Source organism: Barbus barbus, assembly GCF_936440315.1.
Source record: "Barbus barbus genome assembly, chromosome: 21".
In the NCBI taxonomy this organism is placed as follows: domain Eukaryota; kingdom Metazoa; phylum Chordata; class Actinopteri; order Cypriniformes; family Cyprinidae; genus Barbus; species Barbus barbus.
The window spans coordinates 1,875,808-1,893,729 of record NC_136749.1 but is presented as its reverse complement, the minus strand read 5'-3'; the positions used below and the strand labels follow the sequence as shown (position 1 = coordinate 1,893,729).

The window sequence follows — 17,922 nt, the reverse complement described above, 5'->3', positions numbered from 1 at the left end:
CGATGGAGAAACTCCCGGAGAACCTCATGCACGAAGTCTTGGAATACGGAGGGGGCGTTGACTAATCCATACGGCATCACCCGATACTCATAGTGGCCAGTAGGGGTAATGAAGGCAGTCTTCCACTCGTCCCCCTTGCGTATCCGGATGAGGTTATACGTGCTGCGGAGGTCCAACTTGGAGAAGACGGTGGCTCTGTGGAGATGTTCGAGTGCCGCTGGGACAAGAGGAAGAGGATAACGGAATTTGACGGTGATCTTATTGAGTGCCCGGTAATCGATACAAGGCCGCAAGCCTCCATCCTTCTTGGCCACGAAGAAAAAGCTCGAAGCAGCAGGGGACGTTGAAGGGCAGATGTAACCTTGTTGAAGAGCCTCTTCAATATACTCCTCCATGGCCTTCTGTTCAGGAAGTGAGAGTGGGTAAATTCTTCCACGGGGCACTGACTCACCCGGTAATAGATCTATGGCGCAGTCCCATGGCCTGTGCGGAGGAACACGTCGCTCAAGGGGGCGTAGCAAGCTGGAATATCAACTGACTGTTTCTCCTTGGGGCTCTCGATGGAGGTCGAGTTGATGGTCGGCATCAGAGGGGAGCGTGTCAATGGTCTGGGAAGATGAGGGAAACAGTCAGGAAAGCATTTGTTGCCCCACTTCAGAACCTCACCAGTACTCCATGAGATGATGGGGTTATGTTGCACGAACCAAGGGTGCCCGGCCGGCCGAAAACTTTCTTTGAAATGTTCAATAAAACTGTTAGCAGATTCTGTCACAGTACCGGATTGGGCCCAGATGGTCTCAGCCCACTGGACCGCTCGTCCTGTAAGCAGGGAAATGATGAATCTATGCTATCTTGGCTCTGTCGGTGGCGTAGAGATGCGGCTGCATTTCCAGAGTGAGTGAGCATTGTAGGAGAAATCCGTTGCACTCCTCCGCCACACCAGAGAAGGGCGCCGGTTTGGCCATGGGACTGGCAATCACATAAGGTGAAGAAGAGGTGGTGTCGGTGCTGTTAGTGACGGGAGTTACCGGAGTTGTTGTGGGTTTGCGGAGAACTCGCCGAAGATTATCCACGAGTTCCTGGAATGGATCGGACGGACTCATCCTGCTGTATCCCTCAGTTTAGGTCCTGTTAGAGAAGCAGACTCAGACAGATGGTTAGAATACAACAGGTGAGTTTTATTGCAATCGGTGGAGTCAGCGATTTGCTGATGGAGGTGAGTAACAAGTTCAATGAACAGGTATAGTAGTACGATGAGGGTGATAATGGAATATCCTTTGCTTTCACAGGAACTCGTGGATAGGGGAGACGGAGCACACACACCTCACATCCTGGACAGGGGAGACACACTCGTGGAGTTCCTTGGAGACACAGACAATGGAGTAGAGCTGTGAAGAACATGCTGGAGATGAGACAGGGGGTACGTAGGAGATCAAGGTAAGTACACAGGTTAGTTGCTGTAGTAGCATCAGTCCACTTCGAAAGGAAATAAGATCGGACAATGAGCTGGTGTGAGGTGTGTGCCTTTATGTGCAGGCTGATGAGGGAGCTGATGAAGTGCAGGTGTGTGCAATTAATACTCAGGTGAAGGAGTGCGTTGTGATTGGGAGGTGAATGAGCCTGGCTGATCTGTGACAAAGTACACAGTGTATAAAGTTATTGTCTCTCAAAAGAAAGAATTGACTCTGAATCATTGAAATTAGTCGTTTTTAAAACGAATCCCAAGGCGTTTCATGATGACGTCAACATGAAACATTAGCATATTGCCCGCTCACTTGTTGGTCTTTTCGCGTTGGTCTGAATGAAAATGCTAATTCATTCTTTGCCACTAGCTGCTGCTTTTGGAGCGGTAAAAATAGCTGTTTTCCCGGTAACGCTGTACACAAAGCAGCACTCACAAACATTGCTTTATCAGGCATTACAGGCGAGGTGAGATTAAAATGAGACCAATCACCGCAGATTAGCGTCCCGCAAAGGAGGGGTTTGGAAAAATAAATTTTGAACAAATCGTTTGGGAGTCGTTGAGTAAGTAAGGTAAAAATAAATGCATATTATAAGACAATGAAAGTGTTTTTTGAGCTGCATGTATGTCAACCTGTTGTTGGGGACTCCCAAAAACAAAATATGAACATTTCATTACCCATAATAGGGGCACTTTAAATCACAACCTTGTGTTGGACATATTGCTATATTTATCATGCAACCCAAGCTATGAATAAGTATGTGCATGTAAACAGGAAGGTCTTCCCTAACGGCGACCAGTCCTGCTCACCTTCTTACAGACGCTGGATCCCTATTGGTGGAAACTGACCTCCTGCTTCCACTGCCTACAGTTCTGCCGTGATTGGGTGACCGTGCAGGAACTCTCCCATAGGGAAGTGAAGCGGATGAGGAAGGTGAACGGTACACTGAAACCGGCTCTTGATTTGGTGGGCCAAACTGCACTGGCCCAGCGCTGCTGGCTTCATTTCGGTAGAGCGGTAATCCAGGATTTGGATTGGCTGGGAGAGGCGGAGAAAAGTAAGGAGGCCTCTCAGCGCCCCCTGCTCCATATGGAGGGGGCTCGTTGACGGGATACAAGGAGTTGTAGTAGGGTCTGACTGCAGAGATCACAGGGGTGTTGTTTGGGACACCCGGTGGAATGTAAGGCGGTCGGTTCCACATAAGAGGCGGAACTTGGGGAGGTGGCATACACTGTCTCCGCCTCTCAGACACGCCCACTCCACAGCTCTGAGAACACTCCACCCACTCGCTCCATGGACCCCACACTCCTTCAGGCGCCTCCTCCTCTGCCTGACGAGACTTTCGTCCGGCCACCTGTCAGAGGAAGGCCTCATGATTAGTAAGTAAATATCCCACTTGCAGTATATGCACAATACTGATACTGTATAGACCAGGGGTAGGCAATGTCGGTCCTGGAGTGCTGCTGTCCTGTAGAGTTCAGCTCAAACCCTAATCAAACACATCTGAACAAGCTAATCAAGGTCTTCAGAATTACTAGAGCTACAGGCAGGTGAGGTTTTTTCAGGGTTGGAGCTAAACTCTGCAGGACATCAGCACTCCAGGACCGACGTTGCCTACCCCTGGTATAGACAGTGGGGTCCAAATGTGACCCTGGACCACAAAACCAATCATAAGGGTCAATTTTCTGAAATTGGTATTTATACATCATGTGAAAGCTAAATAAATGAGATTTCTTTAAAATGGTCCAAATGAAGTTCTTAGCAATGCATATTACTAATCAAAAATGAAGTTTTGATATATTTGTGGTAGGAAATTTACAAAATATGTTCATGGAACATGATCTTTACTTAAAATCCTAAAAAGTTTTGGCATAAAAGAAAAATTTATAATTTTGACCCGTACAGTGTATTGTTGGCTATTGCTACAAATATACCTGTGCTACCTATGACTGCTTTTGTGCTCCAGGGTCACAAATATCTGAAAATCTGGGCTTAAAAATCTAATTTCTTTTGAAGCCCAATATGCTCTTTGGATCATCTTAAATCATGCTGGAGAATATAATCGTCCAGTTTTGTTCATATAGCTCAAGTGCTGCTGTCATTGCTATATTGCATCACATTCTCAAAGTCGTGTTCATTTATAATTTTTGAATTTACCTTTTTCCTTAAATTTTTGTGCAGATAATGCAATTTTTGCATTAAAAAAATCAATAATTTAGAAAAGTTTCAGACTCAGACCCTGCCATTCACATGCACAGCTGTAAAAACACATATCTCAGACAAATGCACAACCACAAAATCAGCCCGGGTACATAAGCTGAAATCTAATAGCAGGCGTAATTAGAATTATTTAAAAAGAAGTCTGATCAATATCAAATTACATTAAATTGCAAATCACAAGATTAAACAAGCAAAGCATGAACAATTGTTTTGAAAAAAACTGAATAATTCCCCAAACCACACCCAACAACATACAAGTTGAAACACATGTCCTGTTCTGTCGTGCTCGGTGATGAATGACATTATGACTAAGAAAGAGGCATTATTAAACTAATGGCGTGTGCTGCATTCAGGAAGAGGCTGGACTCTGGAGTTCAGCCCAGTGCAATGACATTCTTTACAGTGCTGGACGCAGATTTGATCTAATTCCAGTTACTTATATAACCTCATTTCATCAATCAGGAACGAAGAATTCGAGCGTCTCCAGAGCAGGCAGAGGTAGAAGGGAAGAAAGCAACAAACAAAAGAATCCATTCAGTTCACCAAAAAAGAGAGAAAAAAAGGACAAGAGAACCAGGCCTGTAATGAACCTCTGATCCTGTCTAAACTGCCATCAAGGTCACAGAACGCCAGCCTGTGTCTGCATTGATGTGTGTGTGTGTGTGTGTGTGTGTGTGTGTGTGTGTAATGCAGGTGAGATGCATTGATAGACAGACAGACAAATAGATACACTCTAAAATATGCTGGGTTAAAAAAAAAGAGAAATATGGACAAACCCAGCGGTTTGGTTAAATGTTTAAGTTTTGTTTAAATCAACTATTGCTTAAAAATGACTATATTTCTTGCTTAAAATGAACCCAATATAGGTTGGAAATTAACATATATTAATATGTTCAATAAATTAACATTTATTAATAAATTCAATAAATAATAAAAAAAAATTAAATTTCTTATTAATAAATGTTCACCTTTTGATTATTGCTGATGCCTCTAGTAATTATGTGTCTGATTTTTAACTTACAACCTATTTTGGGTTCATTTTAAACCAGCCATATAATAATTTTTAAGCAATAGTTGACTTAAATAAAACTGAAGGCTGGGTTAAACATTTAACTCAACCGCCGGGTTTGTTCATATTTCACCCAGTGTTGGGTTGGGTTGGGTTGCATGCATGGATAGATAGATAGATAGATAGATAGATAGATAGATAGATAGATAGATAGATAGATAGATAGATAGATAGATAGATAGATAGATAGATAGATAGATAGATAGATAGATAGATAGATAGATAGATAGATAGATAGATAGTTAGTTAGTTTTTGGAGCTGCATTAGCTGCAGTAGCCAGTATGATCTGTGCATGTGTGCGATTCCCTGCCTGTTATAACATCTAACATGCAGCGCTGTTTGTTTCTAGTTTTCTGTGGCATTTGTCTATGAGTATTTCTACAATAAACTGTTGTTGAAATAGAGCATAACAGTGTTTACATCAAACTCTCAGCAAGAGTCTGCAGCTCATCCTGTAGCTCTGGTGGTCCTCAACCTGTGTGTGTGTGTGCGTGTGCGTGTGTGTGTGTGTGTGTGTATTTACTCTGAACATTTGCGTAACTGCTCACTTGCTTACATGTGAGTGTAATTTTTTCACACCAACGCCCAATCACAGCCACATCTGCCATGCTCCCAAAGGACAACCACACATCAGAGACCAGATGACCAAACAATGGAAAGATCAGCTCATGTGGCCTGATTTAATGGTCAGATCCAGCAGTTTATCTGCACTTCTCTCAGAGCCACAGAAGACCCATTCAGCTTCAGCCGGTCCACAAACATATAGCAACACTCTGACAAGCACTTCTCTCTAATAGTAGAGTGTGCAAATGTAAAATCATCATCTTCATCATCACTCACCGGCTTCTCTGCTTTCTCAGCTGTTGTTAAGGGCAGGAGAGCAAACACACAACACCAAAACGCACACAATCTGCGAGGAAGAGGGGAAACACATATGAAGATGAGTATTTAGAAGAGTACAATTTTAGTTTAATCATGTTGTGATATTAAATTATACTGTGATAATGAGCCACTATATTAACACACGATGAGCGCTGTAAATTATAATGTCTATGGTCTATAAGAGGCTGATTAGATTAATCTCCGGACAATTAGGAAAATGTATTAACAAGCTGATGAATACACTTCCCAATAGCTTTCCCAGAATTCCTCCTGACAGGCCGTTCCCCACCCTGGCCGGCTCCTATTGGCAGTTCCTTTGGATATGACTTTAAACCACGCCTTTAAACCACATGTTAAGGTTCTGCTTGGCGGCTTTTCATAGTGAAAATACTTCATATTGTGTGTTGTTGATATCTCTTGTCCTAATTTTAAGAAAACTGATTTTAAACAAAATTCCAAGTTAATTCAATATAACATGTTTTGAATGATAAATGCAAGGTTACTTCTGTTTGAGGCCCCAGGTATAAAACACACCTGAAATGGTTAAACAATATTTTCCTTGGGTAAAAGTAATCTTGTTCTTTATTCTGGGTTAGTAATTCATCCAAAATGGCCAGGTCAAAATTTCACATTATACATAACTTTTCTTAAGGCCTGTTTACACCAAGGATGATAACTATAATTATAAGTATTTAGTTTTAATTATTGTTCTAATTCTGAGAATAGAGTAGACCACATCACAGCTGCAGCATGCACTTATAATAAACAGAGCAATGCAGTGCACTAGCATGGACACTAATATAATTACGGTTATAGCTGTCTTTATAGTTATCTTTCTTGGTGTGAATGTGCCTTTAACTTGGGGTAAGGACTCTTCTGAGCCACTTTTAACCCTGGTTTATGAAGCAAAGCGAAACAGCGTTAACCCTGATTTGTGGTGCCAAGGATATACAGTACAGTAAAGTGTGAAACTGTTTAGCTGTTTAGCAACAGAAAACTCATCAATGCATGTCTCAGTGGTTAACCTGTTAAATACCCATTAGTTGTTAGGTTCAGTAGTGAAAGCAAATGCATTAATCATGGAATTAAAGAGACAGTGCTACGTATTAGCAGATTAATATGACGACATTGAACAAGCGGTTAATTATGGTGTTTACAGACACAAAGTCTTTAAAGGGGTCATATGATGAAATTTCAAGTTTTCCTTTCTCTTTGGAGTGTTACAAGCTGTTTGTGCATAAATAAGATCCCTGAAGTTGCAAAGACTAAAGCAGGGGTGGGGAACATTGATCCTGGAGGGCCACTCTCCTGCAGAGTTTAGCTCCAACCCTGAAAAAACCTAGAAAAAAATATATACCTAACTGCATCCTTAAGACCTTGATTAGCTGGTTCAAGTGTGTTTGATTAGGGTTGGAGCTAAACTCTGCAGGGACACCGGCCATCCAGGATCAAGCTTCGCGTCCTGTCAACGTAGCATCTCAGTGCTCAGACGGGACAAAGCAACGCAAGGGCTGGGTCTGCCTCCTCCGAGGGCAGCGCTTGCAGGCTCACCACCTGGTCCCTGAAGGGAGTAGTGGGAACCTTGGGCACATAGCCAGGCCGGGGCCTCAGGATTACCTGGGAGTCAGCCGGCCCAAACTCTAGGCACGAGTCGTCGACCGAAAATGCGTGCAGGTCCCCTACCCTCTTGATGGAGGCCAATGCAAGCAGGAGCAGAGTCTTCATTGAAAGAAACTGCAGCTCAACTGTCTGCAAAGGCTCAAATGGACCCTGCTGTAGTGCTTTGAGCACTAGAGACAGGTCCCAAGAGGGTATAGAGGGGGACTGTAAGGGAGCCAGTGGTGTGTCAACTATAATAAGAAGGGCCCCGAGGATGTTCTGAATAGTATAATCACCACTGTTCCGAATGTACCGGCAGATGGAGGCGTAAAAATAAGGTGACGTGACAATGGAGTCAAAAGTTCAGGGTGTTTATTCCCATGAGTGAAAAAATGAAGGTCTCCATCCTTCTAGTGTGACAAAAACGTTCACAGTGCAAATCCAAAAACTAAAAATAAAACAAAACGATAACAAAAACTGTTCAAACAATCATTTGGCTATGTCAACAAATTGACCCAAAAGACAGCGACTCCAACACTCTCTCACAACTCACTCTACGAGTCCCCAAAGAACCTGAGAGGCCATCTTAAAAAGACAAAGCCCCTCCTACTTGGTCTAAACCATTTTGTAATTAAAGGTAATGAAAAAAACTCAAGATAAACAAATAAATGTACTTTAACAGTAACAAAGAGATAATCTGATATAATAACACAAAACACAGAAATTTGCAACAAAACAAAAACTCAATCAATTATTAAGGCTTAACAATGCTCAACCCAGAATTAAGCAGATCACCCACATCCCCCTTCCTACTTGAGTACAATTAACCATGCCATCTATTGGCGGGAATGTGATCTTCAAAATGGTGAGCATTTACTGTGACCGGGTTTTGACTGTTTGACATGAAAACTGTTCCAGTACGTAAGTATAACTATTTATAATATGTAACTTGTTATACAGAAACAATAAACATTTAATTTGATCACCGGTCTCACTTTACTTCTTTACTCAACACAACAAAACACATAAACCAACCTGAAATTTATGACTCATTAAATACCAAACTTTGAAAGGAATGACTTGAGGACATGAACAACATTACATAGCACATGATCAATGACTAACATATCTGTGTTAACTGATGTTCAGTTTGTGTGAAACAGATAGGAAAACGGATGTATGCATGTTCATAGTTCCAAGTCAATATAAGAATCATAAAAATCTCTAGTCACAGAGCCTCTCTGTGACAGGGGCCATGGGGGATTTAACCTTCTTGGCCCCCCTAAGAAACCTGACGACCAAGTCATGCTTACCCACCGACTTCCCTTCCACGGGGTCGTGGTTGGCAGCAATCGCAGCCACATAGACTTTAAGGGTGGAGGGAGACAGCCTTCGCTCCAACCCCTGCTGCAAAAAGGACAGCACGACTCTGATCGGACATTTCCGGGGGTCTTCTCAGTGAGGTTCCACTTCAAGGCGTAAGCATTTCTCATAGATGGCGCTCTCGCCGAAGTGATGGTGTCAACTACCTCTTGGGGTAGGTCACCTAGAACCTCCGTGTCCCGTCCAGGGACAAGACATGAAGTTTCCAGAGGTCTGGACGCGGGTGCCACAAGGTGCCCCATCTCTGAGTCAGTAAATTCCTCCTCAGAGGAATCCACCAAGGAGGGGCTGTCACGAGGAGAATCAGTTCTGGGAACCAAGTCCGAGTGGGCCAGTACGGCACTACGAGCGGGACCTGCTTCTCGTCCTCCCTGATCTTGCACAGTGTCTGTGCGAGAAGGCTCACTGGGGGAAACGCATACTTGCGAAAGCCCCGCGGCCAGCTGTGTGCCAGTGCGTCTGTGCCGAGTGTTCCCTCGGTCAGGGAGTAAAACAACTGGCAATGAGAGGTCTCTAGAGACACAAACAGGTCTACCTGAGCGGGCCCGAAATGTCTCCAAATCAGCTGGACCGCCTGGGGATGGAGTCTCCACTCTACGGGGAGCGCAGCACGTGACAGCTCATCGGCTGCCCGGTTGAGCAAGCCCGGAATGTGAATGGCACGAAGTGACCTCAGATGCTTCTGACTCCAGAGGAGGAGGTGGCGGGCGAGTTGCAACATGCGACGGGAGCGTAGACCACCTTGTCGGTTGATGTACGCAACGGTCGCAGTGTTGTCCATGTGGACCAGTACATGCTTGCCCCGTAAGCGCCTCCTGAGATGGATCAAGGCCAAGCGTACTACTAGCAACTCTAGGCAATTGATGTGCCAGCACAGTTGGGGGCCCGTCCAAACCCCCGACACTGCAAGCCCGTCGAACGTGGCACCCCAGCCGGTGGTGGAGGTATCTGTGTAAACCACAGCATGCCTGGAGACCTGTTCCAGGGGCACTCCAGCCCGCAGATACGAGAGGTCTGACCACGGGGTGAGGGTTCAGCGGCAGGCCGGTGTGACTTGGACCCGGTGAGTGCCGCGCTGCCACGCCCACCTCGGGACTCAGCCATGGAGCCAGTGCTGAAGCGGGTCTGTCTGCAGCCAGAACGAGAGCCAGATCGAGGCAGAAGCAACAGAGCTCTGTCCCTTTGTCGAGGTAACGGAGCCTGGCCCGCAACTCCAAGATGATCATCTTCCCACCATGAGAAGATGCCTCATCCACGAACGCCACCTCAGCATGCTTACTGCCCAGGCACGTGAGGCAGCGATCATGACCATCACCCGCGCCAGGTAACGACCGCATCCAGAAAGACGTAATGTTGAGTTTGCCAGATGCAACGTCGTCTTTAAAAAGACGCACCCGTGAATGCTCTTTTAGGGAAATCACTCTTTCAGCACACTGGGGAGATGGTCGCTTGCAACACAATCAGGGGGTAGTGCAACCTAAAGTGTGCAATCCACTCGACACAGGAAGAACCACCACTGCTGAAGAGCCATACCGCCAGCACGAGAGTCTCCCAAAGAGCGTGCCTAACTCGTTGAATTCACTCGTCAGCAGAAGTCAGGAGCAGAACAATGTAACCGCTCGGCTCCGAAGCGAAAAGCTGAATATGCGCTGCACCTGCTGCCTGCTTATACTCACGCTGTGATTAGCGGCAGCTGGAATGCAATAATCGCATGCCAGTGTGCATTGGCTCGTTTAGTTACACTCGAAGTGGATTGGTCTCTCTGAGCGAGATCCCAATTTGTCGGTCACCGACGTGACTCGGAGTGACTGACTGATAGGGAACTATTATTCTGGCTGTAGTGTTGTTACTGCCGGTGCCATGGCCTGGAGACGCTGTGTTTCGCTGTGAAAGTGAAAGTACTTTGTTTGGGCTTCCAAAAGAGGACACAACTAGAAATCAGTGGTTAAGTTATATTTACAACACTGTTCCAGAACAGTTCAACCCAAATATTAGAGTGTGTGCAGCGCATTTTACGGAGGACTGTTTCCTGAACCTGGGAGAGTAGTCTGACAGCTGTGCACAAAGGCTGTTTCTATAAAGTGGGGCAATTCCAACTTTGCAAGGGCAGTCTGCTGCTTCTGACTCACAGCCTGTAAGTATGTTTTCTTATTTAAAGAATTTGCCACTGATGATTCAAACATGAGTTTTGAGCAGTATAGTGTAGTGCTTGTTGTTTCTCCAATCACAATTGTAGACATGGTAATGTTTACGCGATACGATGCAACATGACGCATAAAAAGACAGTAGAAGTCATTATAATCAGTAATTATGTCCCCACTAGATGCAACAAATGCCTCGTTTATAATGGCTTTTATTGTTTTTGTGTCGTCGCGTTGGGACACGGCATCACAATACGGTAAGGGACGTAACATTTCTGTCTCACGCTTGAGGTATTCGGCCAATCACAACGCACTGGATAGCTGGCCAATCAGAGCACACCTCGCTTCTCAGAATGATGAGCTTTATAAAAATCAACATGTTTCAGAAAGGCGGGGCTTAGAGGAGCAACAATAATGTACAGTATGTGGAAAAAAATTGTTTTTTGAACCTTAAACCACACAAACACATTGCAGTACACCAAATACACAAAAATAATGTTCTTTTTAACAACGTTACATGACCCCTTTAAAATGTTGGTAAATAAAAGCATTTTTATAGTATTACAACAGAATTACCTTTGTTTGGACATGTGCACACATAAATGAATGTTCAGTTATGAATAAACAGTAAAACTCCATATTTCAGATTTTTAATTCAGATTTCAAGAAATCAGAATATTGGTTCAATCTGATTATGGAAACCATGATATTCACATATTCAGAATATTTACTCAATATTATTTTTTTTATTGACTAATATGCTTGTAATGGTTCCACAAAACGTCTTGATAAACCATTTCAAAATTATTAATTACTAACTCAAAGTAACATTTGAACAGTGTAAAACACAGAACAAAATTATGTTTAGGCTACTCAGTTTTAAGAATAAACCTGGATTAGAAATATGTGTATTGTAATTTTCATGTTATTGGGGCCAAATCGACCCCAAACAGAAACAATGTTAGGCTATTCTCCTGGATAACAGCCATCAAGTTTCTGAAAGTGCATGACTGCTTAGAGCAACATCTGTATGTGTTGTATTATTAGGGCAGTGTTGACATTTTAAAGTGAACACACTGGGTTAATTTCAAAATCCCTGTTCTACAGTACAGCACAGGGGTCTGTGGGACCACAAACACTTAAGCAATCTGTCTCAAGAGAACGCGATTTCCACATCATCTGTGGTTTACTATTAGTATTTCAGAACAGTGTAAAATGATGCATGACATTTTGAGTGCAGCCGCAGACCCGTAATCACAGATGTGGGTTAAAGCGGCGCACCACGGAAACCATCAGGACAACACCAGAGTCCCAGCGCGCTCAGGACCCCCGCCTCTGGCCACGTTTTTCACCATCTACTGCATGGAGAAACCCGCCACACTAAACCTGCGTCCCCTAACAAGAGCTCACACGCGCCAAATAATCCCAAAGGAATGTTCGGATCAGAATTCGAACCACTTCATTAAAATGAAATCGAAAACATTTAAAAGCGGCCTTAAATCTGATGCAAAACAAACCAATCACAACCTGCTGCGAAGCGCACTGACTTTTGCCTTCCACTTTTAATAACTTATTAAACTCCGAGAAATTACATATAAATCATGCTTTAAAGTAATTTAGAAGATGATATTAAAATCCTCTAATCAAGACTTTGGGAAATGTCAAGATTCCAACTTTCATAAGCCTCACATCCTCAGTGTTTTGTAACGTTTTGCTCCTTTGAGCCCATTAGGTTCTATTCTAAATTATAATAGGCTATATAGCATTAGTATTCCTTTAGGTTGTTACGTATAGCATGCATACGCAACCGATACATTTATTTCTTTATTAGTAGGCTATTTATGAATATGTGTATATCCGCAGCCGCGCAGTCCAATAGTCTGATCTGAGCAGTTCTCGTGCTTGTGATCGAGCCAGACTCGAACCCGTGGCCAGCGGCAACAGCAGGAGACTCAATGCACACTTAACGTCTCTCCATCCGATACAATGATGCGCTAAAGTCACAAACGTGCCCAAAGCCGCGCGTGCGTTACCTGCTCACAGACGCAGTCGTCATTCTCTGCTCACGGATCCGTTCTTCTGCGCAGGGTTTGTGAAAGACACAGAAACAAACACCAGATCCCCGGAGCTGAAGGAGCTGCTTGGAGAACTTTTCCTTGTTTCTTCAGACTCTACACACACACACACACACACACACTCTCTCTCTCTCTCTCTCTCTCTCTCACACACACACACACACGCATACACACACACACACACACTCCTCTGGAATAAGAGAGGGAGGGGTGTAGTTTTTTTCCCTGTCGTTCACCCAACTTTTTTGTCCTTGTGTAAATCTGGTGTGACGCTGGACAGCCAAACAGAATCTCTCTCTCTCTCTCTCTCTCTCTCTCTCTCTCTCTCTCTCTCTCTCTCTCTCTCTCTCTCTCTCTTTCTCTCTCTCTCTCTTTCTGGTTGGTTGTAGATCTTGATGCTTTTAAACTTGTATGAATGGTGTTTTATGTGAGTTAGAAGATGGAATTTTATAAATGAATGAATGAGGTATTTTTTTGTGTTTGTTTTTTGTTATAAGTTTTTATTTTAGTGTGTGTATGGGCTAATTATGTTGTTGTTGTTTTTTTGTATATTAATATATTATATTGAGTTATTGGTAATGTAATAATTGTTCAAATAAAGAAAGACTAAAGTCAAAGTTTCTCTCTCCCTCTCTTTCTAACAATATTTCATTGTTTTATATATTGTAAAAGACTTTCTCCACTCTTTGATCTCTTACCGTTTTTATTTTCTTTATTGGGAGTTTTCTTTACAGAGCAATGTTTTTGTAGGTTACAGAAATATAAACGTCAGTTAATGAATTGTATTGCTGGTTAAGCTAAATTAGACATTTCTAGGAAAAATAAAATTGAACAGAGAAACGGGTAGCACATCAGTTTTTAAAAATATGTTTAAATCAAGAATTATTGTTGATTTTAATGATTACACACAATTTGAAGAATGCAATTAATTACCTGTTTTTTAAGATTGAATGGTGTTGTGATGTTGGGTTGTGTTATGTACTTAATGAGGAGTTGTTTTTTATACACAAGCTAAGATAGTAATATAATGGTTTGTGTTAATTGTTAAAATAATTGTTTTTAAAAAAGTGATTGTAAAAAATAAAAATAAATCTCTCTCTCTCTCTCCATTCAAGTTAAATAGCTTTATTGGCATGACAAAAAATACATTTTGTATTGCCAAAGCATTAAGACAACAAAGAAAATGGTTTAGAACATCTGGACATTATTTATATATTATAACTAATATGTAAATGTCGTATATACACACAGATAATATAGGGGAAATCTTGCAAATTTTTCGGTTGGGCTACAAATGTTAAATTGGAGAAATGTTTGATTAGTTTTGGAGCCTCTAATGTTTTGATATTCTCTCTCTCCATCTGTTTTTCTTCTCTTTGCCTCCTCCTCACAGCACTCATTCCTCTCGCTGGTTTCTCTCCAGGTCTTTTGTTGGCTCTGACACACACCTGTGCATCATGTGTCATCACCTTCAGCAGAGACTGTAGATATTTGCTCAGCATGAGTTCAGAATCACACAGATAATAGTTCATAACATTTACTTTCAGTATCACCTCATAGAGATATAGGGTTAGTTTTCACTCTTTTCAACCCATCAGGATTATTAATGAAAATCCATTTCTGTATAAAAACTTGAAGGCTGCATTGAAGGTTATTGCTCAGAAAAACATACTTGAACACACACTGACCTTTTGAACAGTAATGGGGCATGTTGTCACAGCATATGTTGGAATAAATCATCCTGCAGCAAAATATAAACAGTAAAATAAATATGAAAACTTTGAAAAATATTCATATTTGAATTAACGTTTAATCATGCATGAAATATGAAATAAGTTATTAACGTTATGAAACAAATATGGAAAAAAAATATTTAAAAGAACTATATGAATGTCAATTAAAATTCATTCTCTTTTTTGCATTGTTTCAGTTTTAATGGCAGGTTTTATTGTCAAAACTTACCTAATATGATAACATAACTCACAAATAATTTATACAGTTTATATTTACATTATATTTTAAGTATATATATATCTACATTTTATCTATCTATCTATCTATCTATCTATCTATCTATCTATCTATCTATCTATCTATCTGTCTGTCTGTCTGTCTGTCTGTCTGTCTGTCTGTCTGTCTGTCTATCTGTCTATCTATCTATCTATCTATCTATCTATCTATCTATCTATCTATCTATCTATCTATCTATCTATCTATCTATCTATCTATCTATATATCTATCTGTGAGCAGTATATATACATATATAGTTCAGTTTTGAACAATGTTTGAAACCAACATACAAATCCACTGCTACAGAAAACACTCATTTGTAAGTGGATTTTTACTCAAAACCTCAGTTATTTGATTTATTATATGTAACTTTTCTTTGCCACCAACAGCGAAAGAGACAGTGGTGTGGAAACAATCCACAATACTTGTTTTAATATTTGCTAAATCAAATTTCACCGCGGTTTCATACATTTGACCCCTCTTTATGAAAAGTCTGAGAGTACACTGAATATTTTAGGACTCAAAAATAAAATCAAATCTATAATTAATGTCAAGGAATGTTTTAAACAACACTCTCAATAAAGCTCAAGAGAGAGCAGCATAATGACTTGTAATGATTTAATCAGACCTCAGAATGAACAGATATGTATCAGCAGATCTTCAAAGAGAATAAATGACTTCGAGGGAGTTTTCCAGTCTGATTGGGTCGCAGTCGCTCAGAAGTCTTTAAACGGAGATAATAGTCTTGAAATTGCACTGAAAAACATGATGGCGTGAAACTGACGGCATTTGTTTACTGTTAAGGGAGTGGTGCATAGATTATAAACCACTGAGAACAAGGCCTGTCAAGCATGTCAAGATACACAACTGATGATTGATGAATCCCACATGAGAGCCACATCAGCAAATTAGATCTGAGGAACACTGTATATATGTATTTATGAATCACTGAATAAAGGGCCACTGCATGATTTCATCTGTGAGGACGCGCCGCATGAACAAACTGCTGTGAGAGGTGAAAGGAAACTACGTTCAAAGCCTGTAATCATGCCAATATAGCAGAACAAAGATAAGAAATAAGATAGCATATCGTAATCAGATAGGAGAGAAATGTTGGGGGACGGCTGTGCTCCAGTGCTGTTTTCTGACCTAGCTTGAAGGAAAAATATAACCTCTGGATATAATAGCAAATCTAAGTAAAGCAGAGAGGAAAGTAGCTAGGAACAAAATGATTAATGAGATACACAGAAGTAGAAAGCTAAACAAAATGCATGTTCAAATATTATGCCAAACATCTTAAAAGTCTATAAAATAATACAGTAAAATAAAAACAGTAAAAACAGCAATATTGTGAAATATTATTACAATTTAAAACAGCTGTTTTCTATGTGAATATCTGTTAAACTGTATTTTATTTCTGTGATCAAAGCTGTATTTTCAGCATCATTACTCCAGTCTTCAGTGTCACATGATCTTCAGAAATCATAATAATATACTGATTTACTGCTCAACAAACATTTCTGATTATTATCAACGTTGAAAACAGTTGTGCTGCACAATATTTTTGAGGAAACTGTGAGACATTTTATTTTTCTGGATTCTTTGATGAATAGAAAGTTCAAAAGAACAGCATTTATTTGAAATAGAAATCTTGGTAACACTTTATTTTAGGGTCTCTTAACTAGTTGCTTATCAGCATGTATATTAGAATATTAGCCATTTATTAGTACAAGTTAAGCACATATCAATGCCTTATTCTACATGACCTTATTCTACATCCCTAATTCTACTCAATACCTAAACTTGAACAACTACCTTACTAGCAGCAAATTAGGAGTTTATTGAGGGAAAAGTCATAGTTAATAGTGAATAAGTGTTTCCTATTCTAAAGTGCTTTGTCCTAGCTGAAAAAAAACTATACCTGACCCCAAAGTTTTGAACAGTGTTGCACTTCCAAAGAAACAAGCAGAGTAAGAGCATTTATTGACAATGATGTATTGACTGTGCCGTGGACCGGGTGATGTTCCAACATGCATTATCAGTGTTTCTGCATGCACTCGTGTGTCAGTATCTGTAACTTAATCCTAAATTCTTCTGGTCTCACCGTAGTTCAGTTAAACCTTACGTGACCCTAAAACACCATCTCATCCTTCAGAGAGTTCATCTGTCAGATTAACCCCTCCTCATGTTACAGCAACAAAACATCGGAAACATTTGCTTTCTAACCATGAAATCAGAATTGGAGTGTTGCATCTTACCTATTTGTTAATGCCTAAATTAACTATTCTATATGAAAAAGAAGTACTTTTAAAAAGAGTTTTTATTAAATAGAACAAAATAATACGTAGATTGCAAACTGAATGTAATATTTTTGGAAATTTAATTCCATAAATGAAATGAAAATGTACTATAGTCGAAATTTATATTAAGTGCAATTAGATGAATTTTAGAGTGCTTTTTGTACCATTTAAGTTAGACTCAAGTACATCTTTATTTGTAATTTCATAATTCTATTGTCTTTGAAATATGCAGTGTTTCTCCTGAATATACTGACAAGCATTTAAGATAAACTAAAATAAACTTTATTGTAATTTCTGTTGAAACTTGCTTGTCATGTATTTAAATATATTTGTAATTTCTAAACACATTTGTAATGAGGTTGCAATTTAATACATTCACTTTAAATGTAATATCAAATAACATACCAGAGTTAAAATTATAATCAAGTAGCATGTTACTCAACACATCAAAATAAGTGTACTTCATCACAAAAGATGAATAATACAATTTAAAATGTACTTTGTAGTGAAACTTTTAATTTTCGTTGCAATTAAGCACACTTATTTTCTAACAAGGGACTGGCTATTTTTATTTGCTGTCATATGTGAGATACATGCCAAGGTGTCATTTTCTCACATTAGCATGAACAATATGAACAGCTCACAAAGGGAATAGCAGAGATAATAAAGTGTGTTAAGTTTAGGGCACTGGCAAAAAAAGGACTCAAGGGAGGAAATAAAGTAAAAAGAGAGAAGTAAAGAAACATGCCTAGAAAACTCTTTTCAGAGAGAGAGAGAA

General features: G+C 40.6%; 1 protein-coding gene across 2 annotated transcripts in view; it reads right to left on the bottom strand.

Moving 5' to 3' along the window:
• The window catches only part of LOC306887523 (ADAMTS-like protein 4), a 71,688-nt gene extending 58,587 nt beyond the window's left edge, over positions 1 to 13,101 (bottom strand). The window contains exons 1-3 of one of the 2 annotated variants that reach the window (XM_079445308.1): positions 12,792 to 13,101; positions 5,594 to 5,663; positions 2,273 to 2,817 (exon numbers count right to left, since the gene is read on the bottom strand). In XM_079445308.1, coding sequence (XP_079301434.1) covers positions 2,273 to 2,817; positions 5,594 to 5,663; positions 12,792 to 12,814 — 638 coding nt within the window. In that variant the 5' untranslated portion in view covers positions 12,815 to 13,101. The remainder of the gene's footprint in view (positions 1 to 2,272; positions 2,818 to 5,593; positions 5,664 to 12,791) is intronic. The other variant, XM_079445309.1, reaches the window with a different exon arrangement.
• Positions 13,102 to 17,922: the final 4,821 nt, after the last annotated feature.